This window comes from Sturnus vulgaris, chromosome 7, assembly GCF_052056855.1.
Source record: "Sturnus vulgaris isolate bStuVul1 chromosome 7, bStuVul1.hap1, whole genome shotgun sequence".
Taxonomy (NCBI): domain Eukaryota; kingdom Metazoa; phylum Chordata; class Aves; order Passeriformes; family Sturnidae; genus Sturnus; species Sturnus vulgaris.
Genome location: NC_142249.1, coordinates 38,553,477 through 38,570,268, shown reverse-complemented (window position 1 = coordinate 38,570,268; position 16,792 = coordinate 38,553,477). Strand labels below are relative to the sequence as shown.

General features: G+C 47.6%; 1 protein-coding gene across 2 annotated transcripts in view; it reads left to right on the top strand.

The window, feature by feature from the left end:
• Positions 1–8,523: 8,523 nt before the first annotated feature.
• The window catches only part of ZEB2 (zinc finger E-box binding homeobox 2), a 114,500-nt gene continuing 106,231 nt past the window's right edge, over positions 8,524–16,792 (top strand). The window contains exons 1-3 of one of the 2 annotated variants that reach the window (XM_088168397.1): positions 8,524–8,769; positions 8,874–8,972; positions 11,641–11,811. In XM_088168397.1, the coding sequence (XP_088024523.1) occupies positions 11,739–11,811 (73 nt within the window). In that variant the 5' untranslated portion in view covers positions 8,524–8,769; positions 8,874–8,972; positions 11,641–11,738. Of the gene's footprint in view, positions 8,973–11,640; positions 11,812–16,792 lie in introns of both variants that reach the window. The other variant, XM_014870788.2, reaches the window with a different exon arrangement.

The window sequence follows — 16,792 nt, the reverse complement described above, 5'->3', positions numbered from 1 at the left end:
GACTTTTTTGGACCCATTTCCAACCTGACAGAACAAGGGGAAATAACACAGTCAATATAGTAGCTTCTGAATTAAAAAAAAAAAAAAAAAAAGAATACATAAAAAAGATAAATATAGCCATTTTTAGAGGGTTTCAGGTTGAAGGTTGCTTGTCAGAATCCAAGAAGAGAGCAGCAGTTGTTCTGACACTGCGGTTTTCACATCCTTGTCAGAGATTTGAAGCAGGATAGCTGATGTGTGTTAAAAAAGGATGGGAAGGTTTAAAATAGTTTAGATGCTGCCTGGAGCAAGTTTGAAGAGATATAGTAAGGAGCATTGGTAGGAGTGTACGTGCACTTAAAACCATCCATGAGGGAAACAACTTGTCCAACTGCTGGTACTTTTAATTCAATTCTGACCTGAAACCCCTCAAATGACCCAGAGACGAGTCAGGAAATTTCCCAATAAACATTTTTAAAATGTAAATCGAGGAAGGAGTGACAACATGGAGAGCACTTTCATTTCAAGGGAAAAGAAAAAATCTCTCTCTGGTTTTTGACAGCTCTAATAACCCAGAGTCTAAGATTTGGGCTTGGAAAGGGGCCAGTTGGCCAAGCCTCTATCCACAGACAGGCTGGAGATGATGCTGATAGTCAGAGGGAAGCAAACAGAAGACCTGGCAAGTTCAGTGCCACCCTTGACAAAGGGAATGTCTGCCAGTTCCTGGGTAAATCTGCAGTTTAGGTGTGCAGCAGTCACTGGGTTGTGCCTCTGCTTCTCCTGGAATCTGATCCAGTCAGCAGCCACCCGCAGAACGGCAGCAGTTTCCCAGATATTGGGCAATTCTGTACACAAGGAAACTATGCTGCAGTGGCTAATTGCTTTGGAAACTATGCTGCAGCGGCTAATTGTTTCAAATCATTTGGGATTTTCTAAATATCTTTGTAACCCTTGTGTTTCTGTAGATTTCAAAATATCCAGCTAATCTCCTGAAGTCGAGGAAAGAAAAATATGTTTTCCCCGGGGCGGTGATAAGAAATAATTGGGGCAATCGATCGACTCTGAAACTTTTGGATGGACATCAAAATGTCAGCTTTGCACCCAGATTCTTTGCTGCTAATTTCACCTCCATTAACTTAATCAAGAGTCAGTGGGAAAAGTAGGGTGACAGTAAGAAAGGCAGGGAAAAGGAAATTTGGTCTAGTCCCAAACACATAGCACAGGCTCCTGTGTTATTGTAGAATTCATATTCCCCATTCAGCCTAAAGTCAAACAAAAAAAAAAAAAAACCTCCATGTTAATAAATCTTCCACAAAGTTGTCCATTGATCTCATGAAGGTATGACAACATCTGGGGGCACTGGATGATGTTTATGATGTCCCATCCCTGGAAGTGTCCAAGGTTGGATGGGGCTTGGAGCACCCTGGGATAGTGGGAGGTGTCCCTGCCCATGGCAGGGGCTGGAATGAGATGAGCTTTAAGGCTCCTTCCCACCCAAACCATTCTGGAATTCCTTCACCCCAGAACTGCTGCTGGGTGACCCCAACCACAGAAGAGATGTCTCCCTTGAGAAAGAATTGTGGAGGGATGTTTGCTTTCTCTCCTGCTTTTAGAACCAAAAAAGCAGAGGTTTAACCCCATTTTCCACCTCATCCTTTTGCAAAGAACTTGCTGGCATTGCCACCACCCTGATGGCCAAAGCAGTGGCAGTTTTAGCCACTGTGCTCAGAGCTTGGCCCTCCACGTGACAAGGATTGCTCAAGTTTACCAATCTTGCTCTTACAAATTCAACTCCTCCTAGAAGGGAAAAAAAATAAGGAAAAAAGAAAGAAAAAAAGAATCTGTTATCACTGAGCATATGCAACTGCTAAACATCCTATTCAGTATAACTTCAGCCTGTTCTGAGAACTGGGTTTCACAGTTTCTTTATGCAGTATCTGTCTGTCAGATATTGCCCACTACATTACCATAGTCTATATAATATACTTCCACCAAATATATATGTATATATGGAATATTTTTTAGCACCTGATGTGAAAATAAAAAATATGTTAAAAGCTTTTCTTTTCACTTTTCTTTGCACATGTCCTGTGTATTAATGGCACTAAGGAAATTTAAACATTGTGATGAATTTGTGCCTCCATTTTGATGGAGGCAAAAATTTCTCTAATCTGCTAAATATAAATGGTGCATCAATTTTAGATATTTCTAGAGCAACCATCACCTTAGTTCTTCAGTATGACATCAAGGAGCCAACAGGCTATACACAGAATATTTGGGCTCCCTGTACATTTAAAGGTGCCACTAAACAAAATTCTCCAAATCTTTAATTTCTCAATAAATCAAACCCTCACAGAAGTGAAGACAACTCCCTGGGTGCCAGGCGGGCAGTATTGCTGTAACAATTAACCCATGGCCAGAGGCAGTGGAGCAAAGGCTACTTCTTTCATTCCTTTATTTAATTTTTCTACCTTTCAGGTTCTGGTTTTGTCCAGCTGCCCCTTCCTCCTTTCTGTTCCCTCTGTGGCTGAGCTGTGCTCACACCAACCCAACGCTGAGCAGGGTTGCACAACAAGCACCATCCCCTGCACCCCTCTGCTGACCAACTTATAACAGCTCTGCACTTCTGTTGTTCCCTTATCAGCACCAGCTACAGCGAGGTGGGGTCTTGAGGGCCATGATTTAGGCATTTTAAAATGTATCAAGAAAATACTGATATTGGCTCGCCGGGAGGGCACAGTTAAGAATCATATTAAAAGTTCTTCATGTTTTAAACACCTCAAATTGAAACAATCTTTGATCTCCTCATTAAGTGTCATAAAACCAAGACAGGAACACTGTGTGTCTGAGATATTTCTTTATGGTTTCCTAGCTTAACCTCACATGAGTTTAGGTATTGCAGGGGACCTCACCACTGTATATAAGAAAATGAGGCCTAAATGTGCTCATATCCAGAGGATTCACCACCTTATTAATGCATATATGTCATGCATAGATTATTAACAGCTTCATAACTAGATAGGAACTTGCATTTCAATAAACATACTTTTACAAGTGCAAAGAAAAAAAAAGTTTTGCATTAGGATGTTACTTACTTCGTGTCTTTGTCCTGGGAGAATGCAACTAAAGAAACCACATTTAAAATCAGACATTAGATATGCAAATATGTGTTCAGATCAGAGATACGAAAATTATTCAAATGATTAATTATTCATCATAAAAATGTCAATTAATAATTCTGAAGCATAATAGGCATCTTTCTAATGCATCTTTATTTTTCAAGCCTAAATACTGTTGAATCTGTGTTCAATTGCATTCTAACAAGTTTTTAAAAATTCAACAAAGTAAACAACCAACTATAAACAAAAGTGAGCCGTGAATTTTAATCACTGACAACTGAACCAAGAAATGTGGCCAAACTTCAGCATTGATCCCAGAAGAGAAGGAAAAGCATCTCCAGCTCATGGTGTGGGACAGTGGATGGAGGATGCTTGTCCCTCACTGCTATCTGCCCAACGAGAAAATAAATTTTGGGACCTGTGGATGCTGTTCCTCTGCTGCAGACACACAGACAGATGCTGTGAACGGCAGCTGAGCAGCTCTAGGCCATCAGAAGTGGCTTTATAAATGACAAAATTTAAAAAAAACATATGAGGAGATTCACTTTTAATGTTCAGGGACTCACACAAGATCAAATATTACAGTGATCTGCTGGTTAGAAATGCCCAGGGATAGATAAATTAAAGCCAGACAATCTTTTCCCTTGCTTTTGGCTCGTATCCTATCCCTACATGGGTTTTCCGCAGAGGAACTCGAAAACTTTGGGAATGTTGATTCAAAAGGTTTCTTCCCAAATACCTCATCAGCGGGTGGGGGGAGAATCATTCCCTGACCCTTTCTTCCTCTCCTCTGTGCCCTCTCCTCCATGTGGAAATTGGAAAAAAAAAATAAAGGCTTTGCTTTCTAAACCTTGGTTTATAAGGACACCTGTATTCAGCAAAACTATCCAGAGGCATCTTGGGTCCACATGGCTCACAAAAATTATTCCAGCCTGCCTTATCCTCTACTGCCACAGGTGACTGCAGAAAATAATCCCCCTGCCATCTTTTTTTGTTTGATTTGGGGGTTTTTTGCAACCTCAGAATCCTTTCTCAAGGCAAGGACATTTTCTACACCCCAGAGATAGGAGCATGAGAAGCAGCCAGAACCCACAGGGATCCCAAATCTTGCAGGAGCAGCTCCCTCAGCGGAGCAGGGCTGTGGGGAGGGAAGGATGCTCTCCCCAGGCTTGGCTGCAAGTGGGCACATCTCATTTGGGTCCCCTACATGGGGATATTTAATCCCTGATGTAGGAAGGAATCCACACTTTAGGGAAAATAGTCGAGAGTTCTGGCTACAAAAGGCATGAAAGAAAAGCCTCAGAGCAACTAAAGTGTATTTAGAGGTGTTATACCTCTGTCTTCACCAGCCTTTAAAATGTATTAGTCAAAACTCATCAGCCAGAACATCTTTGCTTCTGTTCCCTCAGTTTTCCTCCTTCCACGTGGTGGGCAAGAAAACACAGTTCTGTTACTCATCCTCCACCAGGGAAGAAGTAAACACACCAAAACAAATAAGGCAGTGAATCATCCCCTCAGCCCATAAAGCCACCATGGCAGAAGGTCTCAGCAGAAGGCTCAGGTCCTCCAGGGCTGTGCCCCAAAGCTCTCCATGGTGGCTGGCCAGCTCCCCTCTCGATCAGAGCTGGGTGCCTGGGGATCACAAGGAAGTCTCTCCCTGCACAACCTCTTTCTCATGGTAGGGTTTGTCCCTGGCAGCAGGATTTGCCCCTGGCTGGCCCTACAGATCCACACAGTGATGGGAACATAGGCTTATCTCCAAGGGGCTTATCTTCATCAAGATATGTTTTGGTGGGCAAAGGAAACCCACTGAGGAACTGAAGGCAAGACAGCTTCTCCTGTGGATTTATCCAGGCAGGTTTGCATCAGGATTAGGCCACCCTCATCTCAACTTGGGGCATTTCAATGTAGGAAAACCTGAGGAAAAGAGGAGAAACTGCACTTAGAGAACTGCCCTTAAAACCATCTCCAAGCCACAGTGCTGGGAGCTATATACAAGGAAGGAGCTGGGGTTTGTGAAGATATTTTGGCTCTGCTTGCTTTTAAACTGGGGGGGGGGGGGGGGGGGGGGGTGAGAGGATGTGCAAAAGTTTTAAAATAAAGCAGGGAATAGAATCTGCCTGGGGATGCTGATGGAGCAGGGACTGGGATCCGGGCTGCCAGCACCACCCCAATAAAGGCAGGATCTATAGCCTGTCATTATTTCCATCTCCTAAAGAAGCTGCACACCCGTTATTAGTTCAGAGCCGGGCAGGAAATCATCGCCTGGATTAAGGTTAAATTCCATCTCAGAAGGGCTTAGCTGATTGTTAAATGTTTACATCCAGTGTCCAAAAATTAAAAATAATAAAAAAACCAAAACCAAACAACACACACCCCCCCACCTCTCACATTAAAATAACATCGAATAATGTTGGGTGCTATGTCAGTCCTGTGAAGATCCGAGTAGTTTTATCGCTCCGATGCAAACCCTGCTGAGGCACATCAGAGCTGGGGAAACTGTGAGATTGAGGGCTGAAAGAACAGCCAGCAAAATTATGAATAGGGATTATCTGACAATGCCAACATGTTTCTTAAGCCCTTGAGCATCATCACACTCTCTGAGGGTTTGTTTTTCAGCGTGGCTGCAGATAAATATATTTTATTGATACACCATCGACAGCACTGCTGCCTATTGCGAGCCAGGCTGCAGCCTTGTAATCTCCAGTTCATCCCCTCGTTTTGTAATCTGGAAATGTAGGAACAATATGTAAGGAGTTTGAAATGGGATTAATTTATTTCGAGAACTTGTTGGTTGGTTTTTAGGTTTTCTCCTTTTTCTCCTAGAAAACGTGGGTGAGTGGAAATTGAGCAAGTCAGTAATTAGCATTCACTTTTTTCTTTTCCTTTCTTTTTATCATATGCATCTAAATTCAGTTTAGCTCTTTAAGGAATTGCCAGACTGCCCTTGATTTATAGGCAGTGCCTTCTGGATCTGAGAGGATCTAATTCAAACTAATAATACTTGAATCTGATTTCAGGATATTTGCGCTGTGCTATATATTTCATTAAGATATCATCATTCTGTGTGTGTGTGTATGTGTGTGATATGTCTCTGTGTATCCAGGTACATTTAGGCATGGAGAAGTCATGCATCCTGCAGGAAAATCACGCTGGCGTTTAGAGAATAGTGGCAAGAAAACTTTTAACAAAGCCACGATGACTCGTAGCAGGGAACAAAAATAGAAATATCAATAAAAATAAGAAATATAAATACAAATAATAATTTAAAATATTAGGGCAGCTCGTTCCCACCTTTGCCTAGCCGGGGATTGCAGCGGCAGCAGACGGCCAGAGGCTGCCTCTCCCTCCCAGCCCGCCTGCAGCTCGGGGTTGAGGATGGGGACACCCGAGGTGCCACTTCCCAGCCCGGGACCACATTTGGATGTCCCTACCCGGAGCCCCCCCGTGCGCTGCATCCTCCGCATCTCACAGGGGCACCCACTCCCGTCTAACTCAGAGATGACCAAAAAAAAAAAAAACAACCCAGGCAGGTCTCGGTGGCTCTGATGAGCTGCAAAGACATCCTGCGGGGGGGCGAGGGGGTCCCTTCCTTCCTCTGCGATGCTGAACCTCGGGAAGGTGTTCCCTGAGCGGGACCATTTTGGAGCGCGATCCCATCGCTATTGCTCGCCCTCCACTTCTGGCTTTAGGCACACGTTCAATGCACAGTTCAAGAGCAGTTTATCTAAGCTTAATGTGAGTAAAAGTGCAGTGTGGGATCAGTGTGCCATTTGTTTCGGTTTTCTTCGGGAGGGGGAGAAGGAAAAAAAAATAAAATAAAGTGCTGGAATAGGCTGAACTCTTGTCAGAGCAAGGAAATTGTTCCGCAGTTCTTTGCGCAGCCCCACGTTTACCTTGGGACAGGACCGTGCGAGTGGGCAAGACGCGAAGTTTCTCTTTGCAGTGAGATTATTTCGAGCTCCTTCAGGAGGAAGGAGCGGCTGTGGGCTGTGCTGGGAGCTGGGCATGAGCGGCTGGAGCCTCAGCCGGATCTGCCCCCTTTGCAGCCGAACGCCTTCGCTCAGCATCCCCGGCTCGCTCTGCCTTTACTTACTTCGATGTTACTTCTCGATTACGTGCGGTGTAAACCGGCTTTTTGATTAACAAACCGGCAGAGCGTTGGTTAAGAACACTTAAACTTCAAAAAAAAAGAAAAAACTATCCCCCTGGGAAGAGGACTCTGAATTGGTTAATAATGTGCAGTACTTGCTAAATTGCTGACTTCCAGATGTGGAAAATATCTTTCTTGTTTAGGACCTACGTAACCTGATTGGATTACGACAGAAGCGTCACATTGGAAGGCTTTTGAGTGATGATTTAATTAACCATACAGTAGAAAGCTGTATTTGCCAGGAAACCCCTTCCATATTTGCATAACCAATCCCTTCAGTGCAAAGGTGGAGTCTGGGCTTCTTTTTTTTTTTTTTTTTTCTTTCCCTTCTTTTTTTTTTTTTTTTTTTCTATATGTAATTTTATTTTAATTTTAATACTTGAAAAAGTGAAAAACTTGTAACCTCCCTGAAGTTCAGCCCCACGCGTTACTCTTCCACTCTGCCTCTCTGCTCATCCAGCTACTTCCAAGAAAGAGCAGAGCCAGGAAAAGAGCCCATCTCACCCCTGATCCATATCTGTGAACAAAACAGATAGACTGTAGGATCTCAGCACGTTTGGTTGATTTTTTTTTTTCATCAGATTTAGCTGACTATTCAAATAACCTGGATGGGTGCTGAAATGAAAGGGAAGGGGGGAAAAAAAATTTAAAAGCCCCAAAAGAAACGCGTGAAGGATAAAAATAAAACCGCACCAAAACAAGCCAAGAGCTTATTTGCAGTACCCGAGCAGAGTTTAGTTTCTAGGCTTTATGTTAGGGTAAGTTTTCCCCACCGCAAGAGGCGAGAGCCCGGAGCGGGACGGTGCGGGGCAGGATGCGGCCCTGGCCAGCTCCGCGGGCGAGCGGGCGAGCGGGGGGACCCCGCCGGAGAGGGGAGGCGGGGGGACCGCCAGGGATCCCGCCCGAGGATGGCAGAAGCGGCAGGGATCCAGCCTGGGGGCAGGGATCCAGCCTGGGGGCAGGGGATCCGGCGGGATCCTGCTGGGGAGGGGGCGGGGGATTCCGCCTGGGGGAGGGAAAGGGATGCGGAGCGGGGACACACGGGCAGGGATGCGCCTCGGGGACGGGGGGGTGAGCAGGGATGCGCCGCGGGGGTGGCAGAGGTGCGGGCTGGGCGCGGGGGGATGGCAGGGCAGGGCTGTGTCCGCGGGGCAGGGGGGCTGCAGCCCCGGGGGGGTGGGATGCGGTGGCGGGGCGCGCTGAGTTTCCGCGGGGCGCGGAGCGGAGCGGCGGGGCGGGGGGCGGGCGCGGGGCGGGGGGCGGGCGGGAGGAGGTGGAATTGCATTTCTGCCGCTAAAGCGTTCGCGGAGACTTCAAGGTATAATCTATCCCAGATCCTTTCCCAGAGAGAAACTTGGCGATCACGTTTCCACATGATGCTCACGTTTGGTGCTCTCCAATTATCCCTCCCCACAAAGATAGGTGGCGTGTGTTGCAGGGTCTCTCCTCTCGCTCGTACAGAAAAGAAAAAGAAAAAAATGTCATTAGAAGAGGCGTAACACGTCAGTCCGTCCCCAGGTTTGTGTTTCCTGGAGTGGCAGAAAGAGATCAGTCCTAACCTGCCCAGCAGGAATAACGGTCCTTCCGACAACTCTTTGCAAGGCTTTTTACAATTTCTCCAGGAGCTGCATCTCCCTTCACCTTTTCTCCTCCACTTCGCGGCTTCTTCATGCTTTTTCTTCTCACCATTTCTGGCCAAAACTACAAACAAGACTTCGCAGGTAGGTTTGGAATTTAATTCCATTTTCTCTCCTTTTTTATTTTTTTCTCCTCTTCTCTTTTTCTTTCTCACACCACCTCACGCATCAGCGGGTCTATTCCATTTCGAGAGTATTTTAATTTTTCTGGATTGTTTATACTTGGGGCGAATTTTTTTTTTTTTTTTAATTTTTTTCAATCTTTTTAACCGAAACCTGAAGTCACTCCAGCACCGCTCCAGGAAGGGGTGAGCAGTTTCGGGGTGCTCGGGGCTCTGCCACCACCACCCCTGCTCCCCATACCTGTCAGCCAGGTACGGGAGGTGCCTTTTAAAACGCAGCAGCAAAAGTTTTAGTGTTAGGAAAGGACTTCGTCTTCCTGCAAAAAAAAATCCCTGAAACATCCCCCCACCCACCTCCTGCTCTTTTTATTTCAGGTTTTACATCTGAGCTCTGAAAGTTTGCAGGTACCTGTTAATGCTTTGCATGCCCTGAGCATGCAGAGCCAGCCCGGCCGGGCACCGCTGGAGCCCCAGCCCCGGGCAGGGCTCCCCGGCAAAGGATGTGTTTCCCCAAACAGAAAGTTTTGCTGTTTTGTCTGCTTAGTTGGTTTCATTTCTATATTTTATTTTGTGAAGCTGGGTGAAGTAACACCTTAGCTTCTGGGAGCCTAAAGCAAGAAGTGAAAGTACAGACTGGAACTTAAAAGTCGTTTACCAAAAGGAAAAAAAAAAAAAAATTAAAATTAATACATATTTTTAAAAGCTTGCCGGTCCTCTGGGAAGAAAAGCGTTCTCGAAATTTGCAGGTTTAAAATTATTGACAACTTTTTACGGGAGGCTGGAGAGTGGGAAAGGGAGTGAAATGCATTTAAAACAATTCACCATTGGTCGTTTTGCATTAAAACGCCAATTGCCGAGGCAGGCTGAGGGTCCGGGCTCGCCTCGGTGCCTGTCCTCCCTCCCCGCTGTATCTCCTCTCCTGGCAGATCTGCCGCGGTGATGCCACCATTGCCCACCCCAGCCTCGCCAATAACTGGCAAATACTAAAGTTTCTAACACATTTCTCAGCCTCTTCCTTGCTCAGCCACATTCATCCACATCCACAGAGCCACCCATTCCCTCTGTCCAGGCGGAATCCCAGGCAGGAGAGTGTGAGTAAACACGCTGACCCTACACACACTCTCTCAATCTTCCCATCCTCTTACCTGCTTGGAGATGTATTATTTTTTATTTATAGCCAAGCAGGTTTTATAACAGTAAACGCCTGAGGAGAGAGTTCAGGCAGAATAAAAAGACCCAACAGCAGCACACTTCACTGCTCAGCCCTGGTGTGAAGCTCCAGCAAAGTAAAAAGACACAAGGAAGGGAAAAGAGGAAAAGGGGGAGAAATCTCACTCTGTTTAAAATATATATATATATATTGAAATTGTTGAGTCAGGTAATAATTTTTTAGGTTTTATGTAAAACTCCCAGTGCAGGAGAAGACAATAGATGCGAAGGCGAGGGAGCATCCTGCTCAGGAGAGCAAGGGTTAATTGCCCTTGTTTTACAGTTTGCATCTGTTACATCTTTTATAGCCCCCTGTTTAAACTAATCCTCAAGTCAAAGCATCTTTAAAGCTACAGCATCTTCTTCGAGATGGACTGAGTTTCAGGAGCGTTCTTGCAGCAAACCAAACGCTCCTGCCCCTCTCTCCCTTTGACAGATAGAGCCTCCTGCCCAGCCCGGGCACACAGGCACACACAGTAGGTCTAGAAGTTTACAAGTTGCTTTTATTTATGGGGTTTTTTTGTTATTTTTGGTTTTTGGTTTTTTGGTTTGTTTTTTTTTTTCCTTAAAAACAAAAACCCAAAAGCCAACTGAAAGGCTGAAAACTCTGACAGCGGTAGTTTTGATTTCTGTTTCTTTTCTGGGAAGGAAAAAAAAATGACACTCTGAAGCTTTGTTTAACTAAGGGGCAGGGGAAACCCTGAATATTGTCAAACTGACTAAAAAGGTGACAGAGGTTTATAATTACACTCCTCGTTGTTAGGGGGAGGGGGAGGTATCCGTGGTGAGTTTACCCCAAAAGGACAGGGGAGAGCCATGTTTCCCTCTTCTCTTATCACTTTGCTGGACTGCACTTTGAGGGGAAAAAAAATGAAGGCAGGAGAAGGGTAGGATTTCGCGTGAAAAGAAGTTCTAGTGTCAAATTAAAGTACTTTTAGGAGGAAATGGTCCGCCTAGCATTGAGTCAAACAGCCTACTGTAAAAGCTGTGCATTCCCTCATACGGTCATGAGTTATGACTCATTTGAGATGTAATTCTTGTCTCTCTCTCTCTCTCTGATCTGCTTTGCTGGTGCAACACACACACACACGCAGGGAGGGAGACACACGCGCTCGCACACACACACACACGCAGAGACACACACAGAGCGAGAGAGAGCGAGAGAGAGAGAGAGAGAGAGAGAGAGGGATCAGAAAATAAATAAATAAATATATAAATAAATAAATAAAGAAGAAATCTGCCCGGCTGGGGAGAGAGGGGGAGCCCGCTCCGACCGCGTCCCACCTCCCCCGGCACGGCCAGCCTCGCCGTGTGCGTGGATGGGTTCTTTTTCGGGTGCAAACTGGGGTCCCCGTTGGCGCCCTGCGTTTAAATGGGACATCCCGATGCCCACATTGTCGCTGTGTTTGGTCGTTACATAGAGCCTGCGTGCTGCTGCTGCTGCTGCTGCCGCTGCCGCTGCTGCTGCTGAATCAGGGAGTCGAGCCCATGCGAACTGCCATCTGATCCACTCTTATCAATGAAGCAGCAGATCATGGCGGATGGCCCCAGGTGTAAGAGGCGAAAACAAGCCAACCCCCGGAGGAAAAACGGTAAGACGGCCCCCCGGGAAAACTTTTCCGGCCGGCTCCGCCGCGGCCGTGGCGGTGGTGGGGGGGGAAAAGGCGGCGGCAGGACGGGGAGCGGGACGGGGAGGGGGGCACGGCTCCCGGCAGCCCGGGGCTGGCCGCCCCCCGGCTCCCTGCGCGGCGTCCCGCGGCTGCGGAGCGCCGGAGGGAGCGGAGGGAGCGCAGGGAGCGGGGGGAGCCGCGCTGCCGCCCGCCCGCCGCCGCCGCGCCCCAAAGTTTGTTGCGCGGGCGCGGAGCGGAGCGGGCGCTGCCCCCGTGGCCCGGAGCGCCGGGGCCGCTGCCCCGAGAGCGGCGGAGGAGCGGCGGGGCCGGCCCGGCTCGCCCGGCGCTGCTTGCCCGGGTCGCTCCGGCGCTGTCAGTGCGGGCCGGGCCGGGCCGGGGCGCGGAGCGGAGCGGAGCGGGGCGGTGGGAGGCGCGGAGCGGCGCGGAGCGAGCGGGGCGGGCGGCCCTGGGAAAAAAACCCGGCAGCGTGAGAACCCCGAGGCGGGCTGGCACCGAGTTAGCGACTCTCTCTCTCTCCCTTCTATTTTTTTTTTTTTTTTTTTTTTATTGTTAGGGACTCGAAAATGAAACTTCCTCCTCCCTGATAATTAATAATACTAATGAGCTCGGTGCCCGATTGTCCGTCGCTGCCCTCTCCCCCGGTCCCCGGCGGCCGCGCAGGGCCGGGGCGCAGTGGGACGCGGTGTTCTGGGCTGATTTCACATTTGGCAGCTTTCACTGGTGTGGTGGGTCTCTCTTTCTCCGTCTCTCCCCGTCCCTCCCTTAGTTTCTTCCTTTCTCTCCCGGCTGATAGCCGCTTCCCCGCCGCCAGCCTCCCCCTCCCCGCCCGCAGCCCCTCCATGGCCATCCCGGCCCCACTTCCAACAACTTTCCTCTCTAGGAGCTGGAGGAAGGAAGATATTTGTGTGAACCTGAACCCATGCGCTTATAGCTCAGCTACTTCATTTAAGTGGAGAGGTGGAGGTGGAGGGGGGCTGGAGGAGGACGGGGACACACAATAACAACAACAACAACAAAAAACACAAAGACAAGAGAATGTTGATTAGAAAGAAATGATCCTGGGCCCCCCCCCCCTTCCCTCTCTCTAGGTTGTGAGTGTGAGTGTGTGTGTGCGTGTGTGTGTCTTTTTCTTGTTGTGGTGGAGGCGTCGAGCCATATGGGGGAGTGATAGAGGAATTTTAGTCAGAAACTGTTCGTTATGTTACACTGGCTTTTCCCTTTGTGTTGTCTTTGATCTATTTGCTTGGCTTAGTATTACAAAAAAAAAAAAAAAACACCAAAAAAAAAACCCCAACTAAAATAATATATTCCGAGCAGCTTCCCAAGGATCCGTTCCTTGTTATCTTTTTTTAAAGTCTCTCCCCCTCCACCACCACCCTTTACTCTTGTGTCTGTCATTATTTAAGGTGGTCCTCACAGAGGAGACCTCCCCTTCCCCTCATCTCTGGGTAATTTAGTAGACATTAAAATTACACGTAATGTTTCCCTCTCCTCTCTTGTGTTTCCTCTGTTCTTTTTATTAAATGTTGGTTATTGATTTTCTAAAATCAATGTCTGTTGTGGGGCTTTTTTCCCCTTACAAGTATCTAAAGCACGTTGCTGATCAACTGGATAACAAAAGCTTTGTGTCAAGTAGCCTTTTTTCTTATGTTAAACAGTCATTTTTGAGAGAAAAAGAGAATGAGATTTAAAGCAACGCATCCAGAAGTGCTCTTTTGCAGTAAAGAATATTCTGAGTGTTTGAGGGGGTTTTATTCTTCTTCCTCAGCCTCCTTGCTTTTCCAGGCAAGACTATTAGTTTAGCGTGTTAAACCCATCACATGCTCTCTGATGAGGGATGCATCTACGTGTTTAATATTTTCTCAACATGATTTGAGTCCTAAAAAAACCCCCCACCACCCTTACCCCCCCCCAAAAAAAAAAAAAAAAAAAAAAAATACTGGATGCCTCTGTTTGCCCAGGACACCAGGACCGTATCCTGATAGTGCAGCCAAGTCTTTGGGAGCACGTATGGAGCGGGGTGGCAGATTCTGGTTGTTCCCATGCAAAAAGGTGTTTTCAGGGAGCTGCACTAACTTGGAAAAGCCACCACACTTGGGAGACGAAAGTTTAATTGCGATTTTTAAGGTAACCACTTAAAGATCCTGCAAACTTCAAGTGTGTGTGCGCTGCTTATGCGAAAGGCTGAGTTCTCCCTTCAGTGTCTTGTTCTGGCCAAGACACGGGGTGTGTGGGGGGGGAAGGAAATAATTCTCTACTTTCTGTCTGTCCCCTCTTCCCTCTTTGTGCTCCCTAATTTGTTTCTTTCATTCATTTCTGAGTGAGAAATGCCCTGATTCTGAGGAGCAGGTAGAGCGAGGGTGGGTTTGGTTAGAGCTTTTCTTTTTTTTTTTTTTTTCATTTTCTCTTTCTCGACAAGCACGTATCCAATGCCTTTCCCGTTGGGAATTGCCTAGGATTTATCTGGACTGAGTGGATTTTTCTTCTTTCCTGGAATCGTGGAAAAGATGTTACTTCTCAGCTTGTGTCTTTGCTGATAACACCAGAAACGGTGATGCTTATCGAACTCGGACAGAAATTCCTTAGAAACGCAGTAGAATCAAAATAAAATTTAAAAGCCACGGGAAAAAAAAATAGATGGTCATGAAGGAAGCGAGAGGAGCGTTAGTGAATCCCAGACACATTACAGACGGGGACAAAACAGAATAATCCAACTAATGCCTCAGTGGGCTCCACGCCTGTGTGCGTGTATCTGCGTGTGTGCGGGGATGGGCAAGGCTCGGGATGAGATACCGGGGCTGGATAAAATTACAGCGGAGCTAAATAGGGTAGAAAGGAAGCAGGCTCGGGATTTTCCAAGATAACGGGGTTGATGAGAGCTGCTGGAGTGGAGGAGAGGTGTGCGGAGCGGGGGGGTGGGTTGAGAGAGGCGATGTGGAAATCAATGAGGGGTGAGCCCCCCGGGGAGGGGGGAGCAGCGGGGAGGATGAGAAGGAGAGGACCCCAAAAGCGAGGCCTGGGGGGGGGGAGCCGGGGGGCGGGAGGTGCGGGAGCGGCAGCCCAGGAATGCGGCGGAGCTCCGGGAAGTTCAGTCAGATGATTCCCAGCGCCTGACTCACTTCGCGGCACTTTCACTCGGGAGAGAAGTGGCGGCAGAAGAGGAGGAGGAGGAAGAGGAGGAGGAGGAGAGGGCAGTGAGCCCCCTTTTCCGCACGGGCGCCCCGCGGAGGCGGGGGCTGCGCCGGCAGCGCCGGTGCGGAGCGGAGCGGAGCGGGGCCCGGAGCAGCGCTGTCCGGCCGGCAGCCCTGCCCTGCCATGCCTGATGAGAGAGCTGCCTCTCTCCGGGTTGTTGTGGTTTGGCGTTTGTTGGCTGAGGGGTTTTCCCCCCCCCTTCCCACCCCCGCCCTTCTCCTTTCCGCTCCCCTCCTCGAAAATCCAAAGTGAAATTAAAATCCCCGCGAAGAGGGGGAGGGGGGGAAAGTTGTATCTAATTTACCCCAAAGTTTCAGTAAACAGCTCTCTTTGATTCCTTTGCCACCTCGCTTCCAGTTGTAAAGAAAAGGGAGAAAGTTCAATGCTTTCAGGGCGTCTGATCCAAGACCACAGACCAAACAAGCAGAGACGATTAGACTTGCTCAGAGCCTTTCCCAAAAAGATACCCACCCACCCTCCTTCCAGGGATGCTGGGGAAGGGGGAAAAACCTCCTTCACTTCTCACTTGAAAAAGAGGAAGAAAAAAAATAAAGGGGGAAAAAAAAAAAAAAAAAGGAAAAAAAATAGTCAAGCCTGCCTGCTGCCTTTAGTGAGTGGGAAGTGAGTCTTGTCTTCCCTGCCTGGAGAAGTTTGGAGGCAGCTAGACTGAGGCTGGGGTGTGAGGAGGCAGCTGTTCCCTGTGCAGCCCAGGTGGCAGCGGGCAGAGCGGGCACCCGGAGCGCTCCTGTGGCCGGGCAGCTCCCCAGGGCCGGGAATCCGTTGCGAGGATATTACTCCGGGAGTTGGCTCACTGGGTAGCCAGACAAATGTACTGCTACCACCTCCAGAAAAGCACCTGGAGATAGGTATTAAAAATTAATGCCATAAATGCGAGTGGCCAGGGCGTAATGATTATCCAACCACATTTTCTCGGTGCAGATTCATGTCCAGGCTGAGCTGTGACATGGAGCAGGGGAGGTTGTTTTCTGTGTCAAGTCGGATCTATTTATTTTCCTTTGAGTTTCGAGAAACCCAGCGAATTTGGAGATTAGTGCCTGATTTACTGTTCGCCATTTGTGACCATGCGGTACTTACTGGTTTTGCTTATTGCACATGCTTCGCAAGGAAAGTTTTGGGGGAATTTCTAATTGCTGCAAGAAAATGCACTTGATGGCTTGGAAAAGGCATATTTGAAAAGGAAAAAAATTATAAGGAAACCATTACAAGTTAATTATCGATAATTATACATAGCAAACTGCCCAAGGTAGGGGAAATATGTGGGAGACCGAGATGCAGGCTCTCAGGACAGGCTGGTAATATCCCACAAGAAAAATGTGTGTCTCCCTTTAGAGTGGAAAGAAGGGTGTTGATTCTTTTACAGCAGCCCCACATTCATTCCAAGAAATAGGAAATTCTTCGCCTCACAACAGTTTTTGGCATCTGCATTATCCCAGTGCTTTTAAGGTGCATTTTCTCCTCTGTGAAAGAGAACTCTTTGTCCTTTTTTTCTCCAAGACCATGGCTTCCCAAGGTAGACACTATTTTGTGCCTGTCACATAGAAAGGGAGTGCAGGTTTGCAGTGCTCACAGACAATTGATTGTCTGCCCTAATGTGTTTCATTTACATGTTTATAACGTCAATAGTGCTGGGGTGTCCACTGTACCATTCATTCCAGCATTCCCACAAGGGTGCAATTGTCTGAATGGCCAAGTCAGACACCTTTTTGATTGCTCTTTAGTTGTCTTTTTA